Source organism: Arvicanthis niloticus, chromosome 16 (assembly GCF_011762505.2).
Source record: "Arvicanthis niloticus isolate mArvNil1 chromosome 16, mArvNil1.pat.X, whole genome shotgun sequence".
NCBI classification, from domain to species: Eukaryota; Metazoa; Chordata; class Mammalia; order Rodentia; family Muridae; genus Arvicanthis; species Arvicanthis niloticus.
This window is the reverse complement of record NC_047673.1, coordinates 19,486,091-19,504,679: the sequence shown is the minus strand read 5'-3', so window position 1 is coordinate 19,504,679 and position 18,589 is coordinate 19,486,091. Positions and strand designations below refer to the sequence as shown.

Genomic DNA, 18,589 nt, shown 5'->3' with positions numbered 1-18,589 from the left:
ACTACCTGAGGACCCAGCTATACCACTCCTGGGCATATACCCAGAAAATGCTCCAACATATAACAAGAACATATGCTCCACTATGTTCATAGCAGCCTTATTTATAATAGCTAGAAGCTAGAAATAACCCAGATGCCCTTCAACAGAGGAATGGATACAAAAAATGTGGTACATTTACACAATGGAGTATTATTCAACTATTAAAAATAATGAATTCAAGAAATTCTTGGGTAAATGGATGGAACTAGAAAATATCATCCTGAGTGAGGTAACCCAATCACAAAAGAACACACATGGTATTTATTCACTGATAAGCAGAGATTAGCCCAAAAGTTTGAAACAACAAAGATTCAACTAACAGACCACATGAAGCTCATGAAGAAGGAAGAACAAGTATGAATGCCTAGATCTTACTTGGAGTAACAAAATACCCAAGGGAGCAAATATGGAGACAAAGTGTGGGTCAGAAACTGAAGGGGAGGCTATCTGGAGACCATTCCACCTTGGTATTCATCCCATGTGCAGTCACCAAAAATAGACGCTGATATGGATGACAGGAAGTGCATGCTGACAGGAGCCTGATAGGGTTGTCTCCTTAGAGGTCCTCTAGAGTCTGACATACCCAGAGGCAGATACTCACAGCTAACCATTGATCTGATCAAGGGTTCCCAATGGAGAAGTTAGAGAGAAGACTGAAGGAGCTGGAAAGGTTGGTGGCCCTATGAGAAGAGCAACAATACCAACCAGCCAGAGCTCCCCAGGGTCTAAACCACCAGCCTAGGAGCACATAGGGAGGGACACATGACTCCAGCTGTATATGTAAGGAAGGATGGCCTTGTTGGGCATAGGTGGGAGAGGAGATCTTTTGTCCCATGAAGGCTGAACACTGAGGGGGGGGGGGGGGGAAATCTGAGGGTGGGGAGGTGGGAGTGGGGGGTGGGGGGCACACCCTCATAGAAGCAGGAGGAGGGGGGATGGGGTAAGGAGCTCCTGGGTGGTGGGGGAAATGGTGTAAGGTGATAAAATTTGAAATGTAAATATAATATCCAATAAAAAAAGAAAAAAAAGAAAAGTTGTTAGAACCAACATCTTTAATGAAATGTCAGCCCTCTTTAAAAAAAAAAGAAAGAAAAAGAAAAAAAAAAGAAATGAAGAATCCCAGAAAAGTTGAACCACAATTATTTTGAACATTGTCTTCAACAGGTTGACCATGAAACTTTGAGAAGCTCTGGTGCCTCTTGCAAAATCCCTTTACCTCTTAACTCTACAAAATCTAGTCTCTGCTTGGTGTGATTTTCCTACCATGTCTCACAATTTGAATCAGCATCACAAGCCATTACTTTTGAATATTCTTTGGACCTATTGGTGGCACTTTAGATCAACTTGTAACCGAGGCCTCATGTTTTTCCTTTCTCTAATACTATTTGAGGCCCAAATGGTATTGTCCTGGGATTTAAGAATACTTTACACTAGCGTTAAATGACGTATACCGCTGAGAATTGATGTTTATTGTACACAACATGTAGCACTGAAGAAGGATCTAAGATCTCAAATCTTTATACCTTGTAAGGAAACAAGACTGTGAAAGCACACTGTTCATTCTCTTACACACAATTCTGTGTTTTCACATGCACAGCCCCCTACCCATGATTTTTATACGAATTTCATGTCCTCCCCCTACATGATGCCAGCATACTTCCTAACTTCCCCTAGGGGCAAAGAGACCTGATATGTAACTCATATCTGCCCCCCCCTTTATCCCCTTCCTTTAGCCTGTCTTAAAACCTGTCTTTGACATGCAAATAACTCCATGTTAATATATCCTGCTACTTAGTAAATATTTAAGGGGTAACTTTTCTGGCTTGGAATAAATGTAATTCCTTGTGTTTCAGACAAATATTCTGTCAAAGGAAGTTTTATTGCAAGACTCCTCACCTTTTTCCTGAGATGACATTTTTTCTCCTCTTTGATATTTAGTTATTGATAAATAACCAATGTCCTGTGCTGGGATTTGCTTATAAATATTCTGTGGAAATAAGCATCAGTATTCAGTTACAAAACATCTTCTAATCATTTTCTAGCAAAATCTCAGTTTTCTATCGTAAAACTAGTTGAATTTAATTTAAAGAGGCAGGGAGGGGAGAAAAACTGGAAGGAAGGAAATGAGGTGTGGATCAAATACAAACACAGTATATGTGTCTACAAATTCTAAATTTTAAATTAAAATAAAGAAATTTCAAATAAATATGTATTGAAAATGTATTACAAACAACAAAAATGACTCAACATGATATGTGTGTGTGTGTGTATACACACATATATATACATGTGCATGTGAGAATATAACAATAATAAAAAGAGGCTAACAGTCTGGGTGGGGAGTCTTAGGAAGGGTTTGAGGGAAGGTAGCTGGGGAAAGTGGCGGGAGGAAAGGGAAGATTGAAAGCAATGAAATTCTATTTCCATTAAAAAGATATTTCCAAAACTTTTATAGAGAGAGCCATCAATCAAATCTTCTAACACTAATAAATACATTTATAAAAGTAGTAGGGTACAAAGGTCACATACAAATCAGTGGCCTTCTGATGAAAAACATACCAAGAAAGAAATCACAGAAATAGTCCCATTCAAAACAGTATTTTAGAACATCTTGGAATTACTCTAATTAATGAAGTGTACAAATGTACAATGAAAATTTTAATACACTGAAGAAGATACTAGAAGTTGAGAATGTCTTTTGCGCTGTTTTTTGTTTTGTTTTGTTTTTCCTTGTTTTGGGGAGTTTTGAGGTTTTTTTGGCTTTTGATTCATTTCCTTCCTTGATTGTTTTTTGGTTTTGTTTTTGTGTTTGTGTTTTGTCAACTTGATCTGAGTGGAGAAAAGGGAACCTCATTTTCATAATATAACTTCCATCTAAATCTCTATTTTGAACCATATTTTTGGTGTTTGTATTATGATGATGGTGTCATTTTGTCACATTCTTACTTCCTCACACCGCATTTGGTATTTTCTCCTCTGCTGTTTCTGTACACTGTGTTCTTGCTATGTATTGTTCTAATACCTACATAAGTCATTCCTTAACTGTGAGATAAGATGTTATATATAAAATAATTTCACCTGGCTTTTAAAATTTATGGTATGATCTAGAGATCTCCTAGGAAGAGATAAGAGATACGATGGGGAAAATGGAAGGTAGAGATTTAACTTGGGATGGAGGAAAAAGGGTATTACAAGGAGAGGGATGCTGGAAGGGTAACTAGTACTAAAGACCTTTGGAAAAGCCACAGGTCAACTTCTTATTTTGTGAGCTTACATATCTATGTATATACATACTGTGTGTGTGTGTGTGTGTGTGTGTGTGTGTGTGTGTGTGTGTGTGTGTAGACAGAAAAAGGCAGAGAGACTCCAGTATTGTCTACTGTTAATTTCTGTTCTCCTTTTCCACATGTCCTTCTACATTCAGAAATTTTTTCTCTGAGTTCTTATTTCTGTTCATATATCATTCTGACCATATATTTAAATAAACTGCATTAATCCTTTCCCAGCTCTGCCTCTTCAGGGTGTCCTGAGAGTGCACCACTATATATGACTACACCAGTTTTCTCTGTCTAGACATCAAATGTGTTCATTATATGAAGAAGTTAGTGTTTGCTGATTCATTATATGAAAAAATTATTTTTGCTTTGCCCTGATTTTGTATGTTGGATGCCTAATAGCCTAGTTCCAATACTCAATAGGTGAAACTATTCAAGACCATACAATTAAAATTGCTGTTGTAAGACCATTTTCTGTATTGTATTGAATGTACCAGTACATTCAAGCAATATATATTTTTCTATCGTTTTCCTCAAACTAGAAATCTAGACACTGACATGAAACTCATAAACGTCTAAGTTCAGTCCTGATGCATTCTAGTATTCAGTAAGGTCATTGGGTAATGTTTTCAACACAGTTTCTGACTCCATTTATTAAAGTAAGATGAGCTTGAAGTTCATCGTGTAGCACATAGCACCATTACCCCTAATGGACGATACACTCTCTTTGTAGGAAGTGGGACTGATTGTGTACAGCTGTGTTTTCTCTCACAGCAGAGCTGCTACTGGTGAATAAAATGAGTAAGTGAAACTTAGACGTAGATCGTACTGACTTATCACAGCAAACCTCAATTTTTGAATTACCCAGAATAATAGGCTTTTCTAATACATTAAATTGTGGGGTGGTCCCTTTGAAATCATTTAAACTTTAAAGTGCCTAGTTTTAAGTCTCAAATTTGATCTAGTCTCTAAATAGGTAAGTATGGTATAAGAATGGAAAATAACAATAAAATTAATTTTTTAAGATAGATCCAGGGACCTGATAATGTTTTTTTTTTTTTCAGATTCTAAAAACATTCTGTACTCCATAACTAAGTAAATGGTGTTAAAGATTAAATGTTAAGTCACAATATGGTGATTCTGAGGGCAGTTTAAAAAGTAACTTTCCCTGAACTATTTTACAGTATTGTACAATGAGAAACATCAAGTTTGTGATTCAAAATTAAACACTTAAATACCGATGGTGGATTCCTTTCGAAGCCATCCTGACTACTTGGCTCTTCCTCTGATGTCACCGATGGTGGATTCCTTTCGAAGCCATCCTGACTACTTGGCTCTTCCTCTGATATCAATTTTACAGCTGTCCCTTCTGACAAGTCCATATATGTAATTAAAATAAACAAGAAAACCATTTAAGTAACGTGATAATTATTTCATATACAGAAAAAATAAACATTACTAGTAACACCAGTTGGACTTTTAATTTTCCTATTAGAATCTTCAAATAAGAATTACTGACTTAACTATCAAAAGCTTCCATAGAATAGTTAGACAGCAGTCAAGTATGTCATATACACAACATACACACATCTCAAAGAGTCTGTAACAATCCCTCCATGAAACACCATTGAACATACTTTTGAAAACAAATTGGAAAAAAAGGAAGCATTTACAGTCACCCATTACACTTTTCTCCACGGAGCCATGAGTCATAATTGATTATGCAGTTTCCTCTGACTATTCACTCTGTGTAATTACAGAACTTAAAATTTACGTTGGTAAAATTGACTGGTTATCAACAATCTTTGGGGGGAGGGTGATTGCTTGTTTGTTGGGCTTTGGGGGGGAGGTGGGTTTTGGTTTGGTTTGGTTGGGTTGGGTTTTGTTTTGGGTTTTTGAGACAGGGCTTCTCTATGTAATAACTCTGGCTGTCCTGGGCTCACATTGTAGACCGGGCTGGCCTTAAACTCAGATTTAAACTCCTCTGCCTCTGATAGGATTAAAGGTGTGTACTGCCATGCCCAGATGACAATCTCATTTGTTGAGTTACTCTAAGATGCAGTTAATGTAACTTACAGCTGAAAAGCCATGTTCACTATCCCTATTCCAATTCCCATTCCAACATGCTGAGTTTTCTTCTCACAGGCTAAGTCCTTCTTCAGTATGGTTCTCTTTGCCTAGATGATAATGCTTGCTTCCATGGCTCTCTCCTTGTTTTTGTTCATTTTTTTCCTGTGTATCTTTATCATTTCCATTGTAAGTTATCTATTTATGTCTCTATTTATTTTGTTCCTGGACTACATTAGCAATTTCATACATTTTCTTTATATAAATACCAATTATTACCATACTGAACAATTACTGATCATGATCCTGGATTTGGGCTTTAAAGAGTTGTAATTTTAAAGGGCAGGTGAATTTTTTATGTATAATGCCTTATATCACAGTTAAGGAATGATTTATGCAGGTACTGGAACAATACACAGCATGAACACAGTGTACAGAAACAACAGAGGAGGAGAAATACCAAATGGATTGTGAGGGAGTAAGAATGTGACAAAATGACATCATCATTACTGTACAAACACCAAAAACATAGCTCAAAATAGAGATTTGAATGGAAGTTATATTGTGAAAATGTACACAACTGAAAGAGGCTTGAACATTGATACTTTTAATTAGTCTGTATTATCATTTGATGTGGACGTGAAGTCCTCTATATATGGCAGAGATGCCAGTGGGAGAAACTCGAGTAAGTGGATGGATATGATTTTGTAGAGAGTAACAGTGCAAATTCATATTGAAGCAACCCCAAGCCAAGAGGAAGCTGCCAGAAATTTTTAAGATATAATCACTGTCCACTAAAGAATAAATTTTATCCAGTGAATTTAGAAGCATTGCTCTCTGGAGAGTTAGATGATTCTCATTACTCGACAAAGGGCATGGAATGAGATATGAGATGGGCGGCCTCCTCTGTGTAGGACGGCTTTGCTACCATTGTCCTTTCCCTACCACACCTGATACTGAAGGAACCCATGAGGGTGTTCAGACATGAAAGTTGAAACAACTAACTCAAGTTGCTCTTTCAAACCAGTGCCTCCGACTTGTAAATGTCTTCTGTAAAATCTATGTCAACAATAACATTTGTTTTACTTAGAACAAATCCTGATATCTTATCTCGGAGGAAAAAGAAATACGAGTGAGAAGTCTGTGGTATTCCAAATATTTAGAGTATTTCTTTCCAGAGAAACAAGTAGGACAAGACCTACCAAACTGTACTATCCCTGCTTCCTTCATGGATACCACTTTATCTGGAACAGAATTCTTTATTTCATTGGTAGGCTGTGAAGGGTTTGAAGAAACAATTGAATGATAATTGTATATTTCATTTAATGTGACGTAAAATATTCAAAGCAAAAACATAAAGGTGATTACCATCAAGGGTGGATATTCCTTTGCAGATTCTAAAAAGTCAAAGAGATCATCAATGATATATAAATAAATCAATCAACCTCGAATTCATGCATAGTTAGTGTGACACTCAGTCCCCCTGGCTACCTTTGTAAATGATAACTTTATATTTGGGCTTTTCAGGTTTTGAGTTGGCTTATTATGCTTTTGTGCCTAGTTGGAATCATTAAATAAATAAATAAATAAATAAACATTAAAATTCAGTTTTAATTAAACTTTCCCAGATTTTAAAAATAATATTATGCAATGAATATAGCAGAAATACAAAAGGCACATTTAACCATGTGACTATGCTAATAAACAAAGCAATCTCTTACAAAGGAAGCATGTCAGGACCCCAAGTTCATAACAACTGCCAAAGCTACTATAGAATGGAACAGTATATAATTAAAAAGTCTTTTGAGCCATGCCGGTTGATGTTGTTTTGGTTTGGTTGGGTTGGGTTTGATTTGGTTTGGTTTGGTTTGGTTTGGTTTGGTTTGGTTTGGTTTGGTTTGGTTTAGTTTCTTTTGTTTTGTGTCAACAATACAAACTAGAGTCACCTGGGAAGAGGAAACCTAAATTCCTTAATTGTTTCTATATGATAAGGCCTGGAGCTTTGAGTTTATGTAAACCCTACCTCCCTATTCTGCTGTGCTGGAGTACTCCATCGCAGTGAGACACTAATGCTTTACTTTGTATGCCTGACATGCTTTGTCTTCTCCTTCTCATTCTTCTTTCCTCATCCTTCATCCCCCATCTTTCCCATTCTTCATCCTCCATCTTTCCTATCCTTCATCCCCCATCTTTCTCATTCTTCATTCCCCATCTTTCCTATCCTTCATCACCCATCTTTCTCATCCTTCATCCCCCATCTTTCCCATCCTTCATTCCCCATCTTTCTCATCCTTCATACCCCATCTTTCTCATACTTCATACTCCATCTTTCCCATCCTTCATTCCCCATCTTTCCCATCCTTCATTCCCCATCTTTCCCATCCTTCATCCCCCATCTTTCCCATCCTTCATCCCCCATCTTTCTCATGCTTCATTCCCCATCTTTCTCATCCTTCATCCCCCATCTTTCCCATACTTCATCCCCCATCTTTTCCATCCTTCATCCCCCATCTTTTTCATCCTTCATCCCCCATCTTTCCCATCCTTCATCCCCCATCTTTCTCATCCTTCATCCCCATCTTTCCCATCCTTCATCCCCCATCTTTCCCATCCTTCATCGCCCATCTTTGCCATCCTTCATTCCCCATCTTTCTCATCCTTCATCCCCCATCTTTCTCATCCTTCATCCCCCATCTTTCCCATCCTTCATCCCCCATCTTTTTCATTCTTCATCCCCCATCTTTCTCATCCTTAATTCCCCATCTTTCCCATCCTTCATCCCCCATCTTTCCCATCCTTCATCCCCCATCTTTCTCATCTCTTTATAGCTGATTAGCATATCTTTAGTATTAGGATTGCCATAACTGCAACTCAAAATTCAACTTCCTTAGTGATGCTCTCAATTTGTCACTAAAGCTTGATAACACATCAGCCTCCTTTCATTGACAGACATCACTCCAAATGACTTTTTCATAAGATGCACTTCCTACCTGCTGCTTGTCTGTTTGTCCTTTCTCTTCTTGCATTTGCTGCCACAGATATATTGTGAGACGTATTTGGAAGATCCTCACGAATTCTCTGTTATAATATAAGTAGTGTTCATGACTGTGCAAAGTCCTCCCAATCAATTTTATCAAGGGGCCAAGTTTCATATTTTAAAAATCAGAGTTGTGTATAAAAGAAGCACTATTAAAATCTAAAGTACTTGGAAGCAGAACCTTATAGGTCCTCTTCAAATCCATTCTAACTTATATCTTCACGTGGCCACTGACTATGTAAGCAGCATGGCAGGTCAAAAGAACATGCAAATAGATAATAACAGATTATTTACATATTTTAGCCAGTAATTTTCTTCTGCATACCAAAATTGCATCCCCAGCAAAAATAAGAGAATGGGTATCTTTTTCCAAAATGTATGTATACTTAAGCAACTCATGTTGTATTACATCAAGTCCTCATAAATGTACCTGGTGTAATACAACATTGAAATATCCAGGGTGCTTAAGATGGCAGCAAGTGTATTAGAATGAGACATAATACATGTTACAAAGAACTGCTGGCACAATCAGCACTGGAAATAATTTGAAGATTCTTCAATGAAATAAATGGTAAAGGTCTGTACTTCTTGTTAAATTGCTTACAGATTGGAAAAAATAGTTTAAAAATGGGAAACTGGGGAGCAGAGGTAAGATGGTACATTAGAAGCCACAACTGTGAGACAGAAAGGGAGAAAATAATGAAAAAGCTACTAGGTGAGTGATTTCCTTTGGTCCATGCAACATTTTTGAACAACAAACATTCTTATACCAGAAACTGTAATTTGTATTTACATACCAATGACTGGATATTTCTCCTGTCGTCAAGTCTATTGTGATCCTCCTTTAGTGTCACTTCTAAGTCTGGCTCTACTAATAAATATATTTTGTTAGGCAAATTATTGAGACATTGTGCATAAAACAATATTATTTATAGCAGTAGATGGAAGTAACTTAAACTTTGTGTTCATGAGAAGTGCATTTGAGGTTTCCCGATTAACTTGTATTCTGCTTAACAAACAGCTAAATATTTGGTTCTTAAAGAGTTGCTCCCAGTCACCACCAGCATGTAGCTCAACTCTATATTTTGACAGATCCTAGACGTAAAAAAAAAAAAAAATCCTCACATTCAACCACTCAACATAAATGACCAAGCCCTTAGAAACGAAATTCCAAAATATCACAGAAATGAATAAAGTCATAAGGGTACATTCTTCTTATCTCATACTATTAACCTTAAAATAATCCATTAACTGTGTTCTAAACAAAATTACCATCAGTCTTCATATCCTTGCCCTTGCTACCCTGTTCCTTACATTCCTCCTATAATCTTTATGTCCACTATTCTGACAGTTTTGTTTCATCTTTTAAAACTTGGTTTACCATGTAAAATTTTGAATTCTGATTCTTTTCTTAAATAAACAGGTCGTTCTTTTCTTGCATCTGTCTGGGTGTTTTTATTGATTTTTGAACTTTATTTTTACCACTAGACCTGCAAAGTATTTATTTACATGTTTATTCTTTTTTATCTACTGTGGGGGGAAGAGCCTTTTAAGTCATTCTGGTGTAAGCAGTCTTTGTTTTAATTTGCTCGATACTTGTTTATCGGATTCTTATGAGTTGCTGGCATTGTATATGAAATCATGTAAATGATGGGCATGTGGCTGGCTTTTTATAAACATAATAGCTGCTTGATAGTTTAGTCTGACATCAGGCATGAAGGGGCAAGTCCATGAATGGAAGTCACAAGAGACAAGTAGTGTGTGTAACAGGGATCTGCCTAAAAGCAAATTGTTAGAAAAGATACCACCAGCAGTCTAGTGATTGCACAGGAAAGGGGAGACTGAAGGTATGCTAAGGATACAGTATTATGCTCAAGTCATGAAAGCCTTCTCTGTAGTTTTAAGAAGGTTGGACATTTTCATTTCAGAATGTTAGCATGCTAACACTTTCATTGAAGATAATTCATCAAGCTAGTTGGTGTGTGAATGTGCACAGTATGTGTATAAATGGAGGAATATGTTTTATAAGAAGCTACTGGGGCATGATAAACACTATCCATAACTGGTGGAAACACATATCATAACTGGTGGAAAGTTTATAAAAATGTTTAGGTTATTAATTTATGAGTGTCTGGATCAAACTATATATTATTAAATGAATAAGTGTATAAGTTGGTTTGTTTTCTTGGAGAAATAGACTCATCATTTGGGAAAACTATGAAAGTGAATTATGTTTAAGTTATGTGCATTAGCCATTTTTCTGGTGCACAACTTTCTAGATTAAGGGTACAAGGTTGGTGTTTTATTTCAAATGATCTGACTTTTTTAATCTAGTAAACTCATCAAGCCATGACATTTTGGTAGGGTATTGGCTCTTGGGAAAATTGAGGGACTAGCATCTGTGAAACAATTGTGTAGGTATGTGATGCTGTGTGTAGAGCGTGGTGTCACTACAAAGCAACTGAAGTCTAGAAATCAGAGTCAAGGTTAGGAGGAAAGGGAAGGAACAAGTGATATCTTGTCACATTGCAATAGACCCAATTGCCATAACAGATTAATGGCATGGAAATAAGAAATGTGCAATTTAAAACTAATCCAGACACACATAATAGTAAATTATAATTATAATAAAAATTAACATTATTTATGGATGAAGCATGACTGCATTGCTTACCGGATCCTTGAAATTGTGGATTAAAGAGAGTCTCTTGTTCTTTATCTTGCTAAGTGAGTCAACAGGCTTATGCAATCTACTCAGCTATCCAACTACTTTAGGAAAAACTTTAGACCTTCCCAGTTAATTTCTGTAAGTCCCTAATGATTATAGGTTTCAAGTAAGCAAATCTTATAAGATGACACAAGAAAAAAGAAACACCTGATTTAAAGTGTACATTTCTAATATCTAGCCCTGGAAATGCCTTTATTTCCAGTTATCTATGCCAACAATGACTTTGGAAATATTTAGTTCAAGTCAATGGTTAAGTTTATCTGTACTTTTTCAAAGTAGGAATGAGAAGACTGTGAGGTGATTTTATTGCATACTTTACCTGATTTGAAGGTGGGTGCATTCTTTGTTGTCCATGGTTCTTTGGAAACAGGCTTTATCATTTCAACAGGAGTCTGGATGGGTTTTGAGACAGGACACATAATAAATATTGCATACTTCACCCAGTGGTGATGTTCATCATCCGGGATAAAGTACAATAGTGATTACCATCAGTTGAGCATATTCCTTGTCAGACTCTAAAATGCCAAATGGACATCAGTCAGTCATAAGTATCTGGAAGTCACCCACATTGTCACACAGTTATTACCAAATTGAGTTCTCACAATTTTCTTTAGAAAAATTTAGGTGTTGGGCAACTTTTAGTTTGTTGTCTTGCTTTCTGATTGGAAAAGAAATATTGAAGAAATATCATGAATTAAAATAAGATAGCTTTCAACAAATATTTTCAAAGAAGACTATGAAACCAACGACTGTACCAGAAGTAGAAGAGGCACATGGGCCAATGTGGAGAGCATGCTGACTGATGCAGACAAGGACTCCACACTAAGAATCATGACTCTGAGGACACTTAACTGTCCAAGATGTTGGCAGACTGAGACAGTGTATATCTCACTAAAACACTGTCAGCAAACTCTGCCTCTAAGGGTGACATTTGTTGCCTTCCTCAGTTGGTGACATAAATTAGGAAGGACACACCAGTGGTAACACTCTCAGAGTCCTCTGAACTAATAAACTTTAATGTACTTTTAAAAAACTAAAGTCTGCAACGTCCTCCTTTTCTTACACTCATCTTGTTGACTGCAATGGCTGTATTTTTCCATTCTAGTTCAGATATCCTAATGCTCCTTGATTCAGTAATATAAGAAAGTTATATGAATCCCATGTAGAGCATAGTGTGCAAGACTTTGGTAGTAAACTGTGATTATCCAAAGAAAATGCAACATATCAGAAGCCTATCACACGTGAGATCACTGTATTATTTACTTTTGTTTTTTGTTTTTTGTTTCTTGGTTTTTGGGGGGTTTGGGGGGGTTGGGTTTTTGTTGTTGTTGTTTTTGTTTGTTTGTTTGTTTTCGAGACAGGGTTTCTCTGTGTAGTCCTGGCTGTCCTGGAAGTCACTCTGTAGACCAGGCTGGCTGTACTATTTATTAAACTTTGTAAATTGTATATTAAAGGAATGAACTCTCTAAAGTCAGTGTCTCCAAAAATGCATTATTTTGGCATATCACTTCCATGAAACAACCATATGATATAGAATGCTGTTTCACATATGATAAACAATGCTACTGAGTGCAAGTTAATTTCACTTGTCTACTTAAGATCAATTCAACCTGTTCCTTTGAAGCTTAGAAGTTTTAAGAAGCAATTGGCTGACATCTGCTCTGATACAATTGTATCTCCTTTCACTTCCACCAACCCACACAAAGGCAATAAAACAAAGGTGGCACCTTTGTCTTCAATGTTAAGTGCAAAAGTAGAGTGAGACAAATTACCTGATAAAGCCTGCCTATAGCACACCCTTCATTAGTATCTCTTTTTTCCTTTTATTTATTTTTTAAAGAAATGTATAGATCTGTAGACTTGAGTCTTTCAGTCTTATACTACTTTATCGATTATTAGAACCACTTACTCTCCATTTATCAAAAGTATCTAAATGCAAAATTCGGGAACCATGCAGACTCTGACAGTTAGTATTACACCTTCTACTTCTTTATCTGTTTTCTCCTTTCTCTCTGGCTAGAAAGAAATGCGTTCGGAAATAGAAAAATTCATGGTCTCTTTTTGTCCAGTTTTGTAGCAGGATGGTTTCCTGATGCTGCTACAGTGTTTGCAATGAGCATGGTGACTGGGGAGAAGCTGATGTGGGAAGAGGAGACGGAAGAGAGGAGGAGCCAGAAGAGGAGAGATGTAGGAGCCATGGAGAACCACACATGGGTCCAGAACAGTCCTGGGTAACGATTTATATCTTAAGGTTAGATATCGGGAAACGACTCTAATTGTGCGGGCATCTTGTTAATTGAATATTTCCAAATGTATAAAGCCTTTAGATAATAATTAGGCTTTAGAGTCTCATTTCTACTGGGTACCATGTGGATGGCAGGTATTGTCTGGGGTTCAGCCAAACTTTGTGGAGGCAACGTGGTAGATTGGCAGAGCCATCTCCCACGCTGATATCTTGTGGGTGCCAGGGGTGATGCTTCTGGCCGGCCTGAAATGTGATCAGAGCCAAGCAGCGGTGAGAGCACACTGCCACTCTTGGCCTTGTCCAGTTGGTGGCCCCATGAGAACAAGCCAGATTGGGCGCCACCACTTTAAAAATACCCACAACAGTTTTGTTCCTAAATATCATTCATTTGCTCTGTGTACAGAAAATGTGTCTGTAATTTTTCTCTTTAGAATGCAGACAGAGCCCCAATGCCTGCATCTCCAGAGATTATATCAGAAACACAGGGTCCCAGAGACTCTGGCCACAGTATACATTAGTGACATGGTACCACAGGGTAAGTCTTAAAACTTGAAAATTTCAGGTAAACATGAAGCTCATGAAGAAGGAAGACCAAGAGGGGATGCCTCAGTTCTACTTAGAATTAGTAACAAAAATACTCAAGGGAGCAAATATGGAAACAAAACATGGGACAGAAACTGAAGGAGGGGCCATCAGGAGACCATTCCACCTGGGTATTCATCCCATGTACAACCACCTAAGCTAGACACTGATGTGGATGGCTGGAAGTGCATGCTGTCAAGAACATGACATAGCTGTCTCCTTAGAGGTCTGCCAGAGACTAACACATTCAGAGGACGATGCTCACAGTTAACCACTGATATGATCAAGGGCTTCCCAATAGAGAACTTAGAGAGAAGACTGAAGGAGCAGAAAGGGTTTGTGACCCCAGGAGGAAAGTAACAATACCAAACAACCAGAGCCCCCAGGGTCTAAACCACCAGCCTGGGAGCACATAGGGAGGGACCCATGACTCCAGCGGTATATATAGGGGAGGATAACCTTGTTGGGCATAGGTGGGAGAGGAGTTTCTTGGTCCCATAAAAAACGAACACAGAGTGACGGGGGAATGTAAGCGTGGGGAGGGGGTAGTGGGGGGGGGGTAGGTGGGGGCACTGCCTCATAGAAGCATGAGGAAGGGGGATGGGATAGGAAGTTTCTGGGTGGTGGGAGGAAGTGGGGTAAGGGGATAAAATCTGAAAGGTAAATATAATACCCAATTTTTAAAAAAGAGATGAAAAAAGAAAAAATGAGAAAAAAGAGAAAAAAAGAAAAATAGGAGATTTAATAACACAAATGGAAGGATTTAGAAATTTAGTAGGAAGTTTATGTTAATGAAAACAGCATCATAGAAACTGAAAAATCACACCCTCATAGAAGCACAAGAAGGGGGTATGGGATAAGGGGTTCCTGGGTGGTGGTGGGAATTGGATAAGGGGATAAAATTTGAAATGTAACTATTACAACCAACTTTTAAAATGGAAAAAAAAAAGAAAAGTTGTTAGAACCAACATCTTTAAAAAATGTCAGCCCTCTAGGAAAAAAAAATTTTCTTGATACTAAAACTTGTTCTGAGAATTGTATATTGCAGAATACACAGCTTTGGTGTATCTACTCATCAAGCATACTGAGCAGACCTGCCCAAACCTCCAATGTCCTGGAATTCCATCTGGATGCAGTGAAGACACAGCATCAGAGGCTTATCAATTTACTCTTCCCCCAACCCCTCTTCTAATATCTCAATACCCGTAATCAGCTTGAAGAAGTTAAAGAAGAGTCAGCGCCGCTATTCCCTGGGCTTGGGGACTAAGGTGGTTAATATTGGGCTGTCTTTCTAGGGAAAAGTAGTGGTTTTGTTGGAACAGAGAGGATTAACTAGGACTTATTGCATAGCCATAACCTATTGGTAGAAATCTGTATAATTAATATCAAGATGAAGTTATAATTTCTTAAATGGTACAAAACTTACTTTGATTTCAAATTTAAGGTTTTCATTGGAACGAGCTTCTTATTGATATAAAAGTGAGATGAATATTGATACTCTCATGGGCATTGTGCCTGTATAACACATTTAAGAATACAAGGCTTAGACCCAGTCCTTCTTTAACTTTTTTAACTGATTTGGGACGGTTAGCCTATGAGTTTAGGGACTATAGCAAATTCATATTTTTGAGTTTATTGTTAGGGTGTTTTCCATATTTTATTTAGAAATAGCTGAGAGGACAACAGTCCAGGTTACCTTACATGGATAGTTGGTTTTCAAAACGTCAGAAGTCCATAGAATTGACGTTACAAATATTTCTATATTAATGTTCATTTTGATTAGAGACATGTCTGCTCCTGACAGCTTCCTGTCGTGGATTCTAAGAAGAGATTAAGCATCCTTGGAGTTACTCCAGTTGTGCGGTGACAGCCACTAGGCAAGTATTGCCTCTCTCCATCTACAGACAAATTACTGTCCAGAAAAGGACACACTTGCAGAATAGTCGACTGATTATATCTGCCTAGACAGAGTAATCAGCCCTTAATAATTCTGCATCACCAAGGTCTGTCAGATGATTCTGGGCCAGAAGGCTGAAGATTTGATGCTCCAACGTTCGGTAGTATAGGGGCTTTTCAGGTGTTCGGCGGTCTCTATAAATTGGCTAAGTTTTAGAAGCTATGCTTAGTGCTTCCCATAATTTCAGTTAACTCAGTCATTCTGGATTTCTGACGGGGTTGAAGACCTATAGTCTAATAGCCAATCCTGGCTATTTACTTTGAGAGAAAAGATCTGAGTGGATGGTTTTCAGCTGACATTCATTCTAAAGCCAAGAAAAAAGCCAGGTTCAATACTAAGTGTTTTAGTTAGGAGAGATGACAGAGGTTCTGGTTAGTCAAAAAAATGATGGACTGGGTATTAGGACTATCTTGTACCTCACTGGTACAATTAGGAATAATTATGCTCTAATTGTATTTTGAGAGAAAAGTTTTATTTTAACAGGAAGGATGATATGCAGGAGGAGCTAAGGGGGAAGGAGTACCGAGAGGAAGAGATGGAGTAAGGAGAGGAGAAGATGAAGGAGAGGAGAAGCTAGGTGATGAGAGAGAGAAAGAGAGGGGGACATGGAGGCAGATGTTCACATGTCTCCACAAGTCAAAGATAGTTTATATATCTAGGTTGGGTATTGGGTTGCACTTCTGATTGAGCATTACCAAACTTATAAAGCCTTTGATGAACATTTTTTTAAAAATGTATAAAAGCAAAAGGGAAAAGGGGGCATGGGATAGGGGTTTTCTAGGGAGGGGAAATGGGGAAAGGGGATGGCATCTGAAATGTAAATAAAATATAAAATAAAAATAAAAAACAAATACTTTCTAATTCTAAAGACAATTACAGCTAATATTCAAACTTATAAAATATGCTTCTCTCCAAAAAAAAAAAAAAAGAAAATTTCAGGTAAATATGGAATCTTCTTAATAACTTTACCTAACTCACCTTCTTTCTTCCAGTCCCCAAATCAAAATGGCATGTGCAAGCATGCACCTTTGGGCATTTGTTTTCTTTGTGAGTTTCCTAATTTTCTCATTAGTAATCCAGTGCTTTTCCTTCCAACTTTATTGTCATATACATAACTACCACTATGAAGGCACAGTGCATTACATGACATTAAACTTGTCTATGCGTGCCTGACTGTGCGTGATTTTATTTATCTATGTATATAAAGCATTGCTTTACTTGATGGGCTACTTAATGCCTTCAGTGATGAAAACAAGTATAGGAACATTTCATTTCTCATCTTAAGCATGATTAGTTACTAGAAACTCAGGTCATGCTTTTACAACATTCATGGATACCGTTCCATGCTTTAGATAAAGTAGTCTCAAAACTCCCCCTCCCTCATGTGTATAAAGCCTAATTTCCCATCATTTAATTCCCGTATTCACTGCTTTTGTTGCTCTTCAACTGCCTTCTATCCTTTTCCTTAATATCAGAATTCCTGGGTTATTAGAAGAGCCTGTAGTTCAGATCTTTTAGTGACACTACCAGCTTAGCATGTTACTAAAATGTAAAGTTGTTCAACTTGTTATTTAAGTTTCTAATCTCTTATCAGATACTCAGTGGCATATTAGTATCATGTAACAGTGACCTTGTTTGAGTAAATAAGTGATCACACAAATTTTTAATAAAATGATATTCCTACCTTTCATCTGTCCGTTTACGTTAGTTTTTCCCACGTGGTATCCTACACCAGATAAATGGCCAACTTTTATCTGTGGAAGATGTTCCGATTCACTCTGTTAAAATAAGTGTCAATAAGAAGTTACACAGATATTTCCTAGCTGCCTTCTGAGAAGATATATGATTTTCCAACTTCGAAAGCAATTAAGATAGAAAATAACAGTAAGCTGTACAGACAGTAAAACATTTTATGGAAATGTTTTACATGCTCTTTATATAAATTTAATATTTTTCCACCATCTGGCTACTGACTATGTAAACAGATCGTGGAAGGACAGAAGAAACAAATGCATATACACAGTGGTGGCTAGCCTGCACATTTTAATAAGAATTAACCTCTAAATACCTAGCACTGTTTTATAGTCCCACCAAAAGCATAATTCTCAAAAATATATATATTAGACTAATTTTATTAAAAATAAAGCACTTGCTATAGCAGAACATTTAACATTTAGAGTTCTTCTCCAATTATAGAAATGTGTTAGAGGCAGAAGAAAATATTTCCTGGCTTATTGTGTTGGATATAAACAAAACACTGAAGAAGCTGTTTGGTATGGGTAAACAATTCTTAAACCAAACCCTGTTTTTATATAAAATGTTTACTGGTAGAAAAATGCTTAAGTAAATGATAACTTACAAAATATTTATTTATATTTTATTTAAATTATAGCATAAAATATCAGATGTAGTACACAACTCTTTCATAATGAAGAAATTCCAAAACTGATAGTAAGCCTTAGTAAGAATACATAGTATAAGGCCATGTGTGTGTGTGTTTGTCCATATACATGTATGTGCACATGTATAAAACATAACAATAAAATTAAGGAAGAAACTTAAGAGAGAAAAAAATCAATTACCCAACTGTGAACCCTGAAAGCTACAATAATGGCTGTCCTGGCAATACATGACCACTGATATAATCATGGCACAAATA

General features: G+C 37.0%; 1 protein-coding gene across 4 annotated transcripts in view; it reads right to left on the bottom strand.

Moving 5' to 3' along the window:
- The window catches only part of LOC117721596 (uncharacterized), a 145,223-nt gene that overhangs the window by 100,462 nt on the left and 26,172 nt on the right, over window positions 1-18,589 (bottom strand). For 3 of the 4 annotated variants that reach the window (XR_013104353.1, XR_013104352.1, XR_013104351.1), the window contains exons 14-22: window positions 17,615-17,708; window positions 11,633-11,661; window positions 11,466-11,538; window positions 9,216-9,286; window positions 8,372-8,459; window positions 6,750-6,778; window positions 6,584-6,656; window positions 4,553-4,683; window positions 1,936-2,026 (exon numbers count right to left, since the gene is read on the bottom strand). Coding sequence is in view for 1 of the 4 variants with exons in the window: in XM_076913975.1 (XP_076770090.1) it covers window positions 1,936-2,026; window positions 4,553-4,683; window positions 6,584-6,656; window positions 6,750-6,778; window positions 8,372-8,459; window positions 9,216-9,289; window positions 11,466-11,538; window positions 11,633-11,661; window positions 17,615-17,708 (682 nt within the window). In the remaining 3 variants the exon portion in view is untranslated. Of the gene's footprint in view, window positions 1-1,935; window positions 2,027-4,552; window positions 4,684-6,583; window positions 6,657-6,749; window positions 6,779-8,371; window positions 8,460-9,215; window positions 9,290-11,465; window positions 11,539-11,632; window positions 11,662-17,614; window positions 17,709-18,589 lie in introns of all 4 variants that reach the window. The other variant, XM_076913975.1, reaches the window with a different exon arrangement.